Below are 14,554 nucleotides of genomic sequence, written 5' to 3' on the forward strand. Positions count from 1 at the left end.
GATTTGTTTAAGTGAAATTACTCCTGACTCTGGCTTGATGGCCACTTGCAACAATGTCGCCACCGAATAGCCTCGACGTCACAAACCGGCCGGCAGATGGCGGTACTTGGATACCCAGCGCATGCATGCAGGGTCGCGCCCAGCTGGATCCGGAAACAGCCAAGATAAGGCGGGATGGTGGACAGGGGAAACAAATCATGGGAAACAACAGCTTCAAGTGAATGAATGCTACCTTGCAAGGTATGCAGCAGCAAGCGGCAACGAAACAATTCGCAAGAGTCATGGCATTATTGATTTGTTTGGCTGGCTTCCTTCTTTGATATTTGATCACTTCAGGTCATCTCCGAAAGGAACAGCCACCACAGCTGGCCCTTCTAGTGCGCCACTTACAAGGCATTCATCTTATTCATCTTAGCCCGCGCTGCGCGGTACGGCGTACTCCGTGCCAACAGCGTGAATACGGTACGAAACTCGGGGCTTTCGTCTCCTAGGTAGGTCTTTGGAGACGTGCTGCTTGAGGATGCTGATGCACGCTCAGGTTCTGCATATTGATAGCAAAAGATTAAGTGCTTATCTTGGTCAGACGCGTGCACGCTTGCTGAGGGATTATCACTACTAGTCACCGTCACTTCAGTCTTATTCCTCTAGACCTTTCTGAAAAAAAGGAAAAGAGAGGCCCAGCCTGGTCCCCTTCCGGCTCCCAGAAGCTCTGCATCCTAGACCATCTGCCCACCAAACGGGCCAGGCGCGTATAAGGATCCGAAATTAGAAGAAGCAATAGCACCACTGCCACGAGATGAGAGCCCATGCAAGTACGGGGTACTAAGTACGGTGCTTGCTAGTCATGTTACCGTCTGGACAAGGGTGCTCGAGTAAGTTTGGTAAGGCACTTTGGAGATTTGGGGGGGTCTGGAATGGGTGTGGGATTGGAAAAGAAAAGAAAGGGAAGAAAAAAAGTCACCTTATGGTCAGCGATGGTGTGTGCGAATGGGGGGGGAATTTAAGAAAATTTGGGATGGAATTCCTTCTTTCGGCGGTTGGGTTTGATTCATGCACGCTTGGTGATACGGCAGAAAAAGGGGCTGGTGTGAATGCGTTCATGTGTGTTCCTTTGTTCGATGGAGTGGGTGCTAGCGGTCTGCTGCTCTGCACGCACAATGTACAGCATCTGTACCTGCAGCTGTACCAGTAAAGCACCTGCTAGGCATGCCGACCGCTACAGTACAGGTGGCGAACGAACCGCTAAAACAGCCCTTCTGCAGAGGCACCCAGAGGCAGCTGCACAGAAGCCAAAGAAGCCCTGACGGAACCGCCACGGCGAAGCGTGGAAGGGGTGGAGATGAGGGGGGTTGGGGCCCTCGGGTGGCCCGTGCGACGCTTCTAGAAAGCTTCCGCAGGGCCCTTGCCTCACTGGCTCTCGCGGCCACGCCAACCATAGGCCGCCCTCCCTTCTGGCTGCCTGCAACCCCACCCATTGCATTCGCTGCCTGCCTTTGCTGCTCATTTCGACGTGCTGCTCTACAGAAAGCTTAGGTCGTGCTCCCGCCCGCTAGCAAAGCTGCTGCGCTGCTATTGCTGCTATTGCTGCTAGTTTGCCTCTGGGCTGAGGAGCTTCTGGACGGTGGCCACTGCGTTTTGTGCCTTCCAAGGTTCTTTTGCCAGCCCTCCCGCCGCCGCCGCTGCCTGTGTGCTGCTGCTTCGATCTGCGTGCTGTTTCTGTCCAGCCACCGTTGCTTACCCACTCCAGCACCTACCGATTGCCCCAGGTAAGGAAGGCTCTTCGCCCGGTTTTCGTGCCTTAGGACCAAAGCTGCAGAGCTGTCAATCAAGTCAACGCAAAAGCCTCTTCCCATCCTGTCGTTGCCCTTTCATCACCACGTCCCGCATCCTCAATCGATTGCATCCATCCGCCAGCCAGCATCGCCAACCGCGCGCATCATTGATCCGGGCCCGGCCCACAAACCTCTTTTTTGTCTCGCCATCCATCTATCCTGCCCTCTTCCCCACGCCGTCTTCCACCCTTCTAGGCTCGGCCCCTCTTCTCCTTTCGTTAACCCAGCATCCCGTCCTTGTCGATCCAACGCAAACGCTCTGGGCTCGTCGCACGACCCCTCCTCTGCCCGTCCAGCGCCCTCGTCTCCTTCGCCGCTCTTCTCTTCATCTCCTCATCTAATCTCGCCCTGCGCTGCCGCAGCCTTGTCCCTACTCGCCTGACCTCTGAACCACTTGCGCCCCGCGTGCGCCGCCTCTGCTTTGCGACCGAAAGAGACAGACACGCCATCTCGCTGCTGTTGCTGCTGGTAAGTTTCAACGAGTTTCATCTTGTTTGCCTTGCTGTGTGCCCTCCCTTTCCAGCCCACGGCATCTTTGTTTCGATGACCGCTGCTTGGGACAACCCCCCGTCCTCGGCTGCAGTGGTAGCGTGCTGGTGACGTTTCTTTTTGGCCGCCACCCTTCTGTGCTTCGAGAATAGCTTCCCACAGAGCAGAAACGCTGCCGGCTGGCGCTGCCGCTGTCACTTTTTGTCTCCGTCTGTGTCTCGTTTGTCGCTGGCCTGGCTGCACACCCCCGTCTCACCACTCTGGCTTCCCTCTGTCGCCTTGCTCTTATTTCTCTCATGCCTGCCCAACCTCTGGTCATGCCGCCCGATCGGGTGCTAGCAGAGCCCTTGTCCTTGCGCTGCCTCTAGTCGTTCGCATCTCGGCCTCCCCGGTTCGACGCCGTCAGGCCTGGGGGGCGTGCAAATGGCCACGACCTGCGGTCCTTGTGGCCCTTGTCGACTGGGGCCCTCTGTTTGAATTTCCCGTCCTCTCTTCTGCGATGGCGGGCCACCCGGTTCTGAACCCCGGCCGCCTGGTAGCGTGCTGCTAATTATCGTCGCGCAGCTTTCGCGGATACAAAACGGCTCTACATCCCAGACCCGCTCCCGCGCAAGCTGTAGGTCCAACTCACTCCGGTCTTTACCTTCTTCAATACGCTCCTTCTGCGAGTTGCTTCTTTTCTGCGAGTTTTACGTCATATCTGTTTAATTCTAGCCATCACACAAACCTTTTGCAGACATGTCTCTCCCAGAAGCTTACCAACTTGAGATTCAAGCTCTCAACAAGCAGGTTCTGCAAACCTGTCCTTCCGATATCTTGCAGTTCTGCGCCGACTTCTTCAACTCGCGGCTAGCGACCGAACGAGCAGCGAGCATTTCCCTCTTCCGCGACCGAGGCACCCCGTCGCCGAGATTCCCTCCATCGCCCACCAATCCTCACTTTGGCATGATGTCTAGTCAATTCTCGAGCCCCTTTGGGGCCAACGCCAACCCCTTTGGCGGCAGCTCATCAAACCCCAATCCTTTTGGCGGCAGCGCATCACCAATGTCATCCAGCGTGATGCACCGCGTCGTTGAGGAGGACGAGAGCGATAACCACTTGGCTCCCGGTGGCTCCCTGTTTTCAGGAGCTTTTGGGGGCGACGCATCTACCGAGGCTCCACCTACTTTGAGAGCCCCCCCCTACCACCGATAGCTACCCGGCCCAGTATAACTTTTCACGTCGGACATCCGTTTCAGCGGAATCCCTGAAGCCAAGTGCCGATGGCTTCGATAACTGGACCCCTCCGTATACCGACAAGACTCCCGAACAGGTTGAGCGACTCAAATATGCCATTGAAGGAAACTTCCTCTTCAGCCACTTGGACGATGAACAGAGCGCACAGATTCTGGGAGCTCTTGTAGAGAAGCCTATCCCTGCCAGAGGCATCAAGGTAAGAAGAGAAGAGAGGAGAGCCTCCAGAGAGATGATTACTTGGTAGTGAACGATCAACTAACAGCGTGACAATAGGTCATTAGCCAAGGTGATGCTGGCGACTACTTCTACGTTGTTGAGCGGGGCTCATTTGATGTCTACGTCAACGACTGTGGTTTTATTGAGCCTGGCCCTGATGGACTGGGCAACAAAGTCGGCACCATCCAAGCCGGCGGCTCATTTGGCGAACTTGCTCTCATGTACAACGCACCCCGCGCGGCCACCATTATCTCAGCTGAAGGAAGCTGCACGCTATGGGCCTTGGACCGAGTGACATTCCGCCGTATCCTCATGGAGTCAACCTTTGCTCGCAGACGGATGTACGAAAACTTCTTGGAAGAAGTGCCCATCCTTTCCTCGCTCACTCCCTATGAGCGTTCCAAGATCTCAGATGCCCTCGAGACGCAAAAGTTTGCACCAGGAGACGTCATTATCCACGAAGGTGATCCTGGCCACTCCTTCTATCTGCTTGAGAGCGGAGAGGCAGCTGCATTCAAGGGAGAGGAACAGGTTCTGAGCTACAAGAAGGGTGATTTCTTTGGTGAGCTGGCGCTGCTCAACGATGCCCCTCGAGCCGCTAGTGTCATCGCTACGTCGGACGTCAAGGTAGCAACGCTAGGAAAGAACGCGTTCCAACGACTCCTGGGCCCTGTCGAAGGCCTCCTGCGAAGGACAAGATATCTAGGCGTCAAGACTGGCGTTGAAGAGATGGATCCCCTGCACACTCAGTAACTGCCGACCGACGAGCGAGCAGCATCCTGATGTGGTACGCGTGTATTGATTCAAGGAGTATGATTTGTGCAATGGGCATAAGTTGAAGTGGCGGTGATGACGCTAGCGGTTCAAGACGCAGGATATCATTCTGGACACGAAAACAAAAAGGTATTGAGCATAGATAGGCTCCACAGATCGGTTCTAAGGGAGTGACAGGAGCGGATTGAGGCATTGGTTAAAACGGTTGCATTTTGATTTTTTTTTTAACATGGCCGATTGCGAAATCGTGCAAACGACTGCTCGCTTTATCGGAAACCAACTGTAATGGGCGCGGCTTACCGGCGTTTTTCGGGATACTACTTTTGCTTTTATTTTCCTTTATTGTCCTATTATCTCCACCCTCACTTTTTCTTTACCCTTTGAGAGGAAATATGTCTATTTGAACAGATGCCTTGTTTGATACCGTTATCAATGCGACTATTATCTCCTGAGGGCTGACTGGGGTTGAAACACTCATTCTAATACTGCTGTAATTCTCTTTTTCCTCTCTCTCTCTTACTTTCATTATTTGTTACAGGAAAGGAATATAGTGTAATTCATACGAAGATGTCAGTGTATTATTTTATTTTATGCTTATAACTAGTCAAGGTGATGTATACGCCAGTAGTGCTCCTGTGTGTATTGTAGTCCCATATATGCTCTGTAATTATGTGTTGACCATTTTCCACAATCTTTGAAGAGACAGAAAGAATGCAATAGCTGAAAAACAAAAAAGGAAGAGACAAAAAGAAAAGGGAAAATAGAACAAAGTAATTGGGAATGCTTATTTCCCCTCTTATTGTGTAGGATTTTCGGCAGCATTGGCCTTGTTCCTCAGCTCTTGTCGGATCTGTTCCTTGAGCTCCTGGACGGCGATTTCAGTCTCGAGAACCCTGCCCACGCCGACGCGCCAGTTCTGCTCCAGCCCTTGCATCTCGGCTTTGACGTCGGTTTGGCGAGACGCGCGCGCGGCATTGACGAGATCAATGTCGCGTTTGGTGTCCGCCAGGTCGCGCTCGAGGCTGCGCAGCTGGTCCTCGAGGTGGTAGTTTGAGAGGAGCCAGGCGTTGCGGCCGTGGGCGTCGAGGAGCGTGAGGTTCTGGGCGCGGGAGGAGAGGTAGGAGGAGGAGACGAAGGCGTTTGATAGGGGGGTTCTTAGCGCGTCGACGTTTGTGGGTGATGATTTTGATTTTGCGGGAATGTCTTGGGCTTCGTAGCGGGAGAGGTCGAGGATCTGGGAGGGTTGTTTGGAGGCGAGGCGGGTGAATTCGGCGGTGATGGCGGGTGAGAAGGAGGGTTCTCGTTCTTTGGCGGATGAGGAGGAGGATTCGGGGGGAGGGGAAAAGGTTTGTTGTTCGGCGGAGATGAGGGCGTGGGCGGCGGAGAGGGCTTGGGGGGTCGGTTCGGGGTCGATGTCTGTGAGAGAGGAGGGTGTTAGCTTCTTCTGTTTTGATTGATGGGAGGGTTTTTTTTTGGGGGGAGGGCGTACATGGGAGGGATTCGTGGTAGGCTGGGACGGCCATTGTTGCTTGTTTGTTTATTTTGTGTTATATTCTTTGAATTGCGGTAGTTTTAAGGGGGTATAGGTGTGTGATTTTGGACGATTGGGTGAGTTGTTGCGAATGGTTGTCGTGGATGATGACGAGGCTGAGGAATTTCGCGATTGTAGCTATCTCGGGGGTTTTTTTTTTTTGGAGATTTTGAAAAGGACTTGCGCAACGATGAATAAAAATTAGTAATTTCGTAAGATCGGACGTAGTCTGAGCTTCTTGTAATCTTCGTTTGAATTGCTTCAGCTATGGGTCATTTAATTGAACAAAGTCGTCATTCGATTGCAAATGGAGGTGATGGCTTGGAAGGAAAATGGCCAAGTCTAGAGATTTCGCGACCAGCTTGGAACTACGGGCACGTGTTTTCTGTAACGCAAGGCTGAGAGGTTCTGGGGCTGCTTATCTAATGGCTGCAAGTCTTTATTTTCCCTCCTGCTCAGTGCACGGGCCATGTGGGCGGTCAAAGTGGATGTGGGTGGGTTCCGGGGCCCTGCGGAGTAGAAAACAGGGAGAGGAGACGTCTGTAGTTGAAAGTATTTTGGGGATTGACACCTGTTTGGCAGCAACATGTTGAACAGCGGGAAACTTTAGAGAAGGAACATGGATTTATCAACAAGTACATTGGATGGTATACACATGGAACGAAGCTCAAATAAGTGCCTAGGTATCCTGTTGAAGACTGAGAGAACCGAAAAAAAGGGCAACCTGCAATCGGCCTGCAAAAGCCATGACATCGGCTGCATTGGCCCCCCATTCTCCCTTCTCCATTCGCATCCCACTACTCCAACTTGTTCCGGCCAGCTTCCTTATCCATCCAATTAGCCCTCGCCGTCATCCATTGATATACATGCATATTACTACTTCGTATAGTATACCCAGCACAAGTGCTGCAACCCTCACGAGTGCTGTCATTTCAAGTTGCCGAGCGCTGCTCTGCGCAGACAAGCAGAATCCCACGGTGTAATCGGTGCGGAGCGCTGTAGGTGCGCCTGCTAAGTAGCTAGCATGATTGCGACTGCCGATACCTCCCCCATTCATCTGTCGATCTGCAGCGTCTCTCCTGGGGCTATTTTGGAAGTGGGATTTAGCCCGAGCGGGGTTGCGCGGTCGCATCGGCGGCCACCGACACGGTGAGTTTCTGGGGGGTCGAGAACTTGTCTCGTTCTGACCATGGCTCGAGGGGGGAAGAGAGGATTAGCTTGTAGCGTATTGCCCTGAAACTGTTGGCGCCGGAAGGCTTGGGAAAACATGCCACCATTCTATTTCTGAGTCACTGTGGTGTTTGAAGATTCTCAATCATGTATAGCACACGGTCATCACAATAAAGAGAGGATTCGTGTTAAAATGTTACACGGGCTAGTATTGGTTCTATAGTAGAGCCGGAGCCTCCATATGGTTTCGCGATGAAAGAACAGAAAAAATGAAAAAAATAGATATTATACAGTAATACACTTTGTCCCGCCGCTCTAGAAGCAAAGAAGGCGGGGATGCATCATAAGTTGTGGCCTCAGATGAGCGCTGCCATGTCCGGTTTCCATGGATATCAAATCCCCTGCTCCGTTCCTTTTGGAGACAAAAGGAAATGATAAAAAAAAGAAGAAAGAAAATGGTCCCATAGCTAAAAGTAAATATAAATCATCATCATTTCCATGGTAAAAATGCAGGGACATTAGACGCTTCCAGGATAGGATATGCATATCAGCGTCACTCTCTGGGCGGGCGAGAGGTGTTCTCGCTTAGACGGAGTGGACGCTCTCGGTGGAGTCGGTCTTGGAGAGGTCATCTCCATTCTCCTCATCAATGGGTCCGTGGAGAGACTCGTCGTAGAGGGGGTCCATTTCATTCACTTCAAACTTGGTCTTGAAGTCGGAGAGGTTATGGTGGGAAAAGCTGTTGGAGCGGCGACGAGCGTTGGTGAAGCGGAAGTTTTCATCAACAACTTCCTCGCCCACGCTTCCCCTGTTGGAAGATGTTGTGTAAGTCAAAAGTGAGACATGATGAGATGTAGTTGTAAACACGTAGACGTGTGATGATGGGAAGAAACAATACGTACCAGTTGCCTTTGCCATTGCCGTCCTTCTTCACCTTCTTGGGATCAACGTCGACGTAGCCGCTCTTGGCAAAGAAGCGAGGCAGCTGTTCTGTTGGCGAGACGCTGCCATCAGCGAGGCCCTTGTGGTCACGTTCGCCGTACTTGTGAGAGCGAGTCACTGTTACAGGGCGTCAGGTTAGTTGTCTTTTCATCCTTCCGGCAAAAATGGGTAATATCAAGGGCATCACTGGGGAATGGCATGGGCTAAAGGCTGACTCTTTGAATGGTGTTATGGAAACTATCAGATGTTTGATGGCAGGATGAAAGGAAAAGCCAACAGGTGATGGACGTTTCTTATCGTGTGTGCAGTGCAATTGTATACGATACGTGAGGATATGAGAGGGGCGAAACAGGATGATGAAAGGAGGAAGACTCTCGACTGCAACACCGAAGAGAGTACGTGATACAGATGCGGGGGTGCGTAGCTGCAGCTGGGCAAACTTACTTTTGATGGATGGACTGGTGGGAGGCGACAAGACGAGGGCTAGGCGCAGAAGGGGTAAGACGGAAGCAGTTGCGGGGGGGAGGCTTTTGGCGATGAATTGGCCGCTGGTTGGTAGGAAGGGAGACAAAGTTGGAGTAAGGTGAGGAGGCGTTTGCCGGAACAGGGTGCCAGTGGCTTTTGCTGTGTGGGAGGCCCTTTTTATTCCCTCTGCTAACGTGTGTGTGTGTGTATACGCGGCGGTGGCTGGTTCTGGGGATGTAGATTGGATGGAACCTGGCGAGTTGAATTGGATCGAAGATGCTGGCTTTGCTGGATTGGGTCGGATTGGGATGAAGTTGTGTGTGTGGAAGAGATGTGAGAGATGTGAGAGATGTGAGAGATGTGAGAGATGTGAGAGATGTGAGAGATGTGAGAGATGTGAGAGATGTGAGAGATGTGAGAGACGAAGAGATGAAGTTGTCCAAGGTGAAGAACAAGATGGAAAGGAAGTCGGGAGCTGGGCAGCTTGGGCTTTTGTAGCAGTCGATGGTTATATCACAGGGTGTCACGCGAGACGTTGGGGGGTGGCGCCAATGGATGGGCGAGGAGCGGCGGGCCAATGGCCAATGGCGTAGGCAGGCAGAAATGCAACGGTGAAGGAGCAGCAGTCAATCAGTGAGTGAATTGGCCCAATTGCCATGGCAGCGGCAGCAGCACTCAATCAGGGCCGCGTCCAAGCTTCCACGGGGGCAGTGAATAACGTCCTGGACCAGCATCGACCCGTTACTTGCGTCGTTTGAGGGGGCAAGGGGGTGCATCCATGCATGCAGCTTGGGATGAATTGGAGCAGTGCCAGTAGCGTCTAGCAGTACCCGCAGCTTGACGCTGTTTTGCCGCTGCAGCATTCAATTGCATGTACTCCGTGCGTCGACGTTGCCGCGTGCGTTGTTGCCCAGAACATCCAGTGGTGGCTCAATAGCATCATATATCGCGTGACCTGACGCAACAGACGCTACAACTGGCCCCATCCGCGATCAGAGTCATCAGTTTGGGCCGGTGGGTTTCGGCACAGTGCGCAGCAGCAGCTCCTTTTCTCATCTCTCTCTTTCTGTACATGCAGTACATGCAGTACATGCAATCAACTGTTGCATCCTGCTGCGTTTGCGTCCTGATTCCTGTTTTTTATATCAATTCCAATTGACGCGCTGCTGCCCAATTGACTTTGCCAGGTGCTCAACTGCCCTGCTTGCGGCCGCTGGACCCTCTGCCTAGCCCCGTTTACCCCAGACTTTAGTGACGCCTTGGAGTGGGCATGTTTGTGCTCGGTACCTGGGTACGCCGCGGCCGGCAGCGCATCCACCGCGCGGCGGGGTACGGTGTACATGCACAGCCAGAAATGCTCCGTGCTAGCGCACAACACCAGACAAGAATTATGGGGAGCGTGCAGCGCCGTATTCCGGAGCACAGCAGCTTGGTTGACTCTGTTGTGATTCGGGGCCCAAGGGTCTGGGCCTCCCGCAGGAAATAGAGGCTCTCGGCGGCAGCTTTTGTTGAGCTGCTGGGCTCGTCTTTGCACGGAGCGCCGGTGGTGGAGCGTCCGTGGCGAAAAGGCTCAGCCGAGCGCTTCCGTGTCCGGACGGTCGAGCCAAGTGGCCAAATCGCTAGCTGAGTTGAGTTGCGCTGACCCGCATGCAAGGCCCGCCGCCGAATTGCGAAAGATTGCACCAGTTGCTCACCTTGTTACTCGATTCGGAGTCATCGTCGCGGACTTGGAGCAGCAGCAAGGACAATATTGGCGAGTTGCCTGAGACGCAGCTGCCGATGTCGCTGGCAATGAGGCAATACGGGGTCAATCCAGTCCAGTATCGTCGAGGAAATAGGCAGCATCTCGGCGCTGTCCTAGCCCAATTGCTATAGCACTACTTGGTAGTATTCGTCACGCTAGGAGGCATATCAAGAGAAACGACCTCAGAACTGCGCATCAAAACGACTCAGGCCTGGCACATGACTGGAGCTGCAGAATAGGGGTCCAGGAAGTGTCTCGGCCAAGGCTCCAGCGATTGACGCGAGACATGCCCCCTTGGGAACGCTCAACTTGGCTCAAGAGAAGCTGCCATCGTCATCAGCCATTCGCAAGTATGTCGTCGTCAATGTCGAACCTTGAAATGCCCTGCACATCAAATACCGGCATACTCCGCAGGGTCGTAGATGCTGGTGAGTCTATCGAACCTCTTCTGGACTATAGCTTTTCCCACTACCTATCTAGTAGTATTGGTTTTGCGATGATGTCCTTAGATTATTCCTAAAAGCAAGGCGTATTGAGCTGCATTCCCCGTTGGATCGCCGAGAAGAAATAGCTTAGGAGAAGTGTGCATTCCAATTCGTGATTTCAGTTTGGTCAACCACCTTGATGACACCTCGAATTGGTTCGTCAACTTGGATTGATCCAATCTAAAAGGCTTCCGCAAGGTTTTGTTCAAGATGATTGCAGAATATAAGAATAGCTAAATGCAGCTATAGAAGTTGCTAATGTAAGGCTAAAGCGGAATATTTAAACAATGTCCAATACTTTGATGTGTTATGTGCCAAACCAAACTTTTGTGCTGAGTCAGTAAATGACATGAGGAAAAGAAAGAGCGAAGAAACAACCTTTATCGCGTGCAGATATAAACTACCGTAGCCGTGGTTAATGCTGTCGGTTTTGTCGGTTTTGTCGGCCTCGGTTTTCTCGATTTTGTCGGCGATATCAAGATTATGTCAAGAAGAGAGAAGAAAAGACACGATAAGATGTTGCGCCAATATATGTCCAAGATCTCTCCTTAATCCGACGTTTGGATCGTGTACCACGAATGTTATCTTCTTCTCGTCATCTCCACAGACTTGACAAGCGAGCAGCTGTGATATAGACCGACGCGATTTCTTCCACTACCGGCCGTTTACCGTAGCCGGTGTTATCAAGGGTATGCTAACCACAGCCAACAATCTCATTGCAGCGATATAAGTATACATGCACCTAAAAGAAATATTAAGTTGTAGCAAAGGCATCCTAGATCATGTCTTGGCCTCAATCAAGTCATGGTACTCTCCCGCGTACCTGCATTTACAGATATGCAACTATAGTACATGTATCATATTACAAACAGCTCCAATAAGAAAAAGAACAGTATATTAAAAAAAAAAAAAAAAAAAAAAAAAAAAAAAAAAAAACCGTTCTTCTCACTTGATACATAAATACCTACCTTACCAACAACAAGGATTGGTTGAAAAGTGTTCAGCAGCGTAGGCCAATAGTCCTGGAAATGACCCGAGGAGCTTGTAAAAGCTCGCCCACCTCACCATTGCAGATTCTCATGTACTACTTCCATAGGAGCGGGATGTCGCCTCTGCAGCTGTGATGAGAAAGTTAAGCATTAAACCGTTCGCTTTATTCGCTTTATTCGCTATATTACGTGGCCTGCTGCTAATAACTTTTCTAGGCGGCAGTGCAAGTTGACAGTGTAATCCTTCGGACAACCATACAACTCTCGCCCCGCAAATTTGGCTGCACGTGGAGCGTTCCTTCAGCAGTACTTAAAAGGGAAGATGCTTCAACTCTTCAGGTGTAGCACTTACACCATTATCCTAACACGTACAGACACAGCTTGTCAAACTTTATTTACTCTGGTAAGCTATACCGATGCCCTTATTCGAATCCCCTGAGCTAGATGCAGAGAAAGAGGGGCAGTCATACGACGCTGGTTTACACTTACACTTATACTTACACTTACACGCTTACTTACATGTACTTGTCTCACAGAATCGCCCGCGTTCTTAATCTCCAAACACTTCCAAGACACAGCCTTTCAAAATGGACCCATCTCCGGAACAAGTTGCTGCCATGGTCGCAAAATATCCATCGCTGAAAAAAGTCGTTGAGTCAGGCATCGCGGTAATTACAAGTTGAGAATAAAGTTAAAATGTGGATTCACTTCTAATTGCTCTCTTCATCAGACCGACGACGGCCGCGAAGAGAAACTGCTCTCTTTCATCCTTTCTCATCCTGACCTAGAAACAATGAGAGGATCTCCGTCCAAGATTCTCGCCGCCATGGATGAATTCTCCGGCAAGCACGACTTCCTCATCAACATTGGTGACAACAAGGCCAAGATTCTGTATGACCTGCTCAACGAGGAGAAGCCGCAGACGCTCGTCGAACTAGGCGGCTATGTTGGATACTCTGCTATCCATTTCGCAGACACCATGCGCCGTTACAGCAAGCCAGACGCACAGCCCCGCGTTTTCAGCCTGGAGATGAAGGCTGAATTTTCCGCCATTTCCAGGCAGCTGATTGAGCTTGCAGGGCTTTCGGATATCGTCACCGTCGTTACCGGCCCTGCAGAGGAATCGATTCGGAAGCTGCACAAGGAAGGCACCTTGTCGAATATTGACTTTTTATTCCTTGACCATGTCGAGTCCCTGTATACCCCTGACTTCAAGGCTTGTGAAGAACTTGGACTCCTCAAAAAGGGCGCAGTGATCACGGCCGATAATGTTGTGAGACCAGGCGCGCCCGAGTATCGCGAATTTGTCAGGAATCATGCCAGATTGCAGAGCACTGGAGTCAAGGCGCTGATTCAGCCTGGAGATATTGATGTAAGTACAAGTAAAATGCTTACTGTTCGGCTGGATTGACCGCTAATCTGTGCAAAGGACGAAATGGAAATCAGCCATGTGATCAACTAGAGTTGGCTGCTACTCTATTGCCCACAGATTTGAAGAGTTGAAGATTATAACGAGGATATTTCATGCTTGTATCTGCAATGTAATATCGATATGCCTATACGGCTTTCCCTTTGGCCATTAATATCACCTTGACGATGATGGCAATGTATCTTAAGATTGTACTCCCCTCAAGCTTTATTTGTATACGTGTTTTGCTTCATAAAAACTGCGCATGGCTGTAGCTACTTAAAATAAGAAAAAGCAATCATTTGATGAATCTATAAGCGAAGAACATCACAGTCAGTCTTGTATATCGTATTCTGCATAATCACTCGCTGACACTTGCCCCTCATTCAGCTCTGCCCCTTGTTCTCCACAAGCTACCTGTATGTTAAACTGGATTCAGCTAGATTACCGAGCAAGAATGAGCCAGAAAAGAGTTTGACGGCTTGATGAGTGGAACAATTGGCGCATCTGTTGACTTCAGGAGGGGCTAGTACAGCCAACTTGATTTGGAGAATTGTTACTCTTCTATTCATGCCTTGAACATACCTAAAGTTTCACTATATCTACGCAGTACTACTCACTTTATTCACTCAAACTTTATCCAGATGTCAGCTGTAAAGACCACAAGCCAACCGTATGTCGATTCACAAGCAACACGAGATTCGTGATATTGGTATTAATGGCTGTAGTTCATAGACGTGCTTTACGATAGTAAATATAGGCACCAACAGCGGCATAGGCGTAGGTACAGTAGAAAAAAAAAATTATATAGAACAACAAAAAAAATTATCACTTCGAAAGCAAAAAGAAAGTTGAGCGACACCTGCAGGATTCGAACCTGCGCGTGCGAACACAATGCCTATGATACCAATTGATAGCAGGGCATCGCCTTAACCACTCGGCCAAAGTGTCTTATCATTTCTTATCAATCTGGGCCACTAACTACAACTATATTCTAAATTGCACTCTGCTAGCCATTTTCGAGATGGGGCGGTATCGTTTTCTGCACGCACAGCTTATAAGAGGTAACAAAGCAGCAACCAATCAGAAGACACTTTGGCCGAGTGGTTAAGGCGATGCCCTGCTATCAATTGGTATCATAGGCATTGTGTTCGCACGCGCAGGTTCGAATCCTGCAGGTGTCGCTCAACTTTCTTTTTTTGCTTTTTATTGTCACTCTTGAAGTTGTATGCTTCTTCCTTCTTTTTATTCGAGAAGCCTACTGGTCGGTATT

General features: G+C 50.6%; 4 protein-coding genes and 2 non-coding genes across 6 annotated transcripts; 3 read left to right on the forward strand and 3 right to left on the reverse strand.

The window, feature by feature from the left end:
- Positions 1 to 1,339: 1,339 nt before the first annotated feature.
- Positions 1,340 to 4,526, forward strand: TrAtP1_004740 (uncharacterized protein; the record flags this gene model as incomplete). Its single annotated transcript, XM_066112432.1, has 2 exons — positions 1,340 to 1,369; positions 3,831 to 4,526. The coding sequence occupies 2 exons, from the start codon at positions 1,340 to 1,342 to the stop codon at positions 4,524 to 4,526; spliced, it is 726 nt and encodes a 241-aa protein (XP_065968517.1).
- A 591-nt stretch (positions 4,527 to 5,117) lies between these two features.
- Positions 5,118 to 6,413, reverse strand: TrAtP1_004741 (uncharacterized protein). Its single transcript, XM_014084178.2, has 2 exons — positions 6,037 to 6,413; positions 5,118 to 5,963 (listed from the first exon to the last, which is right to left on the reverse strand). The coding sequence occupies exons 1-2, from the start codon at positions 6,068 to 6,070 to the stop codon at positions 5,344 to 5,346; spliced, it is 654 nt and encodes a 217-aa protein (XP_013939653.1). The 5' UTR covers positions 6,071 to 6,413; the 3' UTR covers positions 5,118 to 5,343.
- A 329-nt stretch (positions 6,414 to 6,742) lies between these two features.
- On the reverse strand, positions 6,743 to 9,006 carry TrAtP1_004742 (uncharacterized protein). The gene is made up of 3 exons (XM_014084179.2): positions 8,635 to 9,006; positions 8,151 to 8,307; positions 6,743 to 8,056 (listed from the first exon to the last, which is right to left on the reverse strand). Coding segments are annotated over exons 1-3 (381 nt in total). The 5' UTR covers positions 8,636 to 9,006; the 3' UTR covers positions 6,743 to 7,833.
- Positions 9,007 to 12,460: 3,454 nt separating this feature from the next.
- Positions 12,461 to 13,335, forward strand: TrAtP1_004743 (uncharacterized protein; the record flags this gene model as incomplete). Its single annotated transcript, XM_014084180.2, has 3 exons — positions 12,461 to 12,541; positions 12,604 to 13,245; positions 13,303 to 13,335. 3 exons carry the CDS (start codon positions 12,461 to 12,463, stop codon positions 13,333 to 13,335), a joined length of 756 nt encoding a protein of 251 aa, XP_013939655.1.
- Positions 13,336 to 14,137: 802 nt separating this feature from the next.
- On the reverse strand, positions 14,138 to 14,232 carry TrAtP1_004744. Its single transcript has one exon. It is a non-coding gene; the product is annotated as a tRNA-Ser (tRNA).
- A 138-nt stretch (positions 14,233 to 14,370) lies between these two features.
- Positions 14,371 to 14,465, forward strand: TrAtP1_004745. Its single transcript has one exon. It is a non-coding gene; the product is annotated as a tRNA-Ser (tRNA).
- The last annotated feature ends 89 nt before the right edge of the window (positions 14,466 to 14,554 follow it).

This window comes from Trichoderma atroviride, chromosome 2 (assembly GCF_020647795.1).
Source record: "Trichoderma atroviride chromosome 2, complete sequence".
Classification (NCBI taxonomy): Eukaryota; Fungi; Ascomycota; class Sordariomycetes; order Hypocreales; family Hypocreaceae; genus Trichoderma; species Trichoderma atroviride.

What these genes read in the sequence shown, in the direction of transcription:
- TrAtP1_004742 (XM_014084179.2), bottom strand. An exon ending in GGCAATGGCAAAGGCAACTG is followed by an intron (nt 8,057 to 8,150) that starts GTACGTATTGTT and finishes ATCTTCCAACAG; the next exon opens with GGGAAGCGTGGGCGAGGAAG.
- TrAtP1_004741 (XM_014084178.2), bottom strand. Translation starts at nt 6,070, where the DNA reads ATGGCCGTCCCAGCCTACCACGAATCCCTCCCAT. An exon ending in CTACCACGAATCCCTCCCAT is followed by an intron (nt 5,964 to 6,036) that starts GTACGCCCTCCC and finishes CCTCTCTCACAG; the next exon opens with ACATCGACCCCGAACCGACC.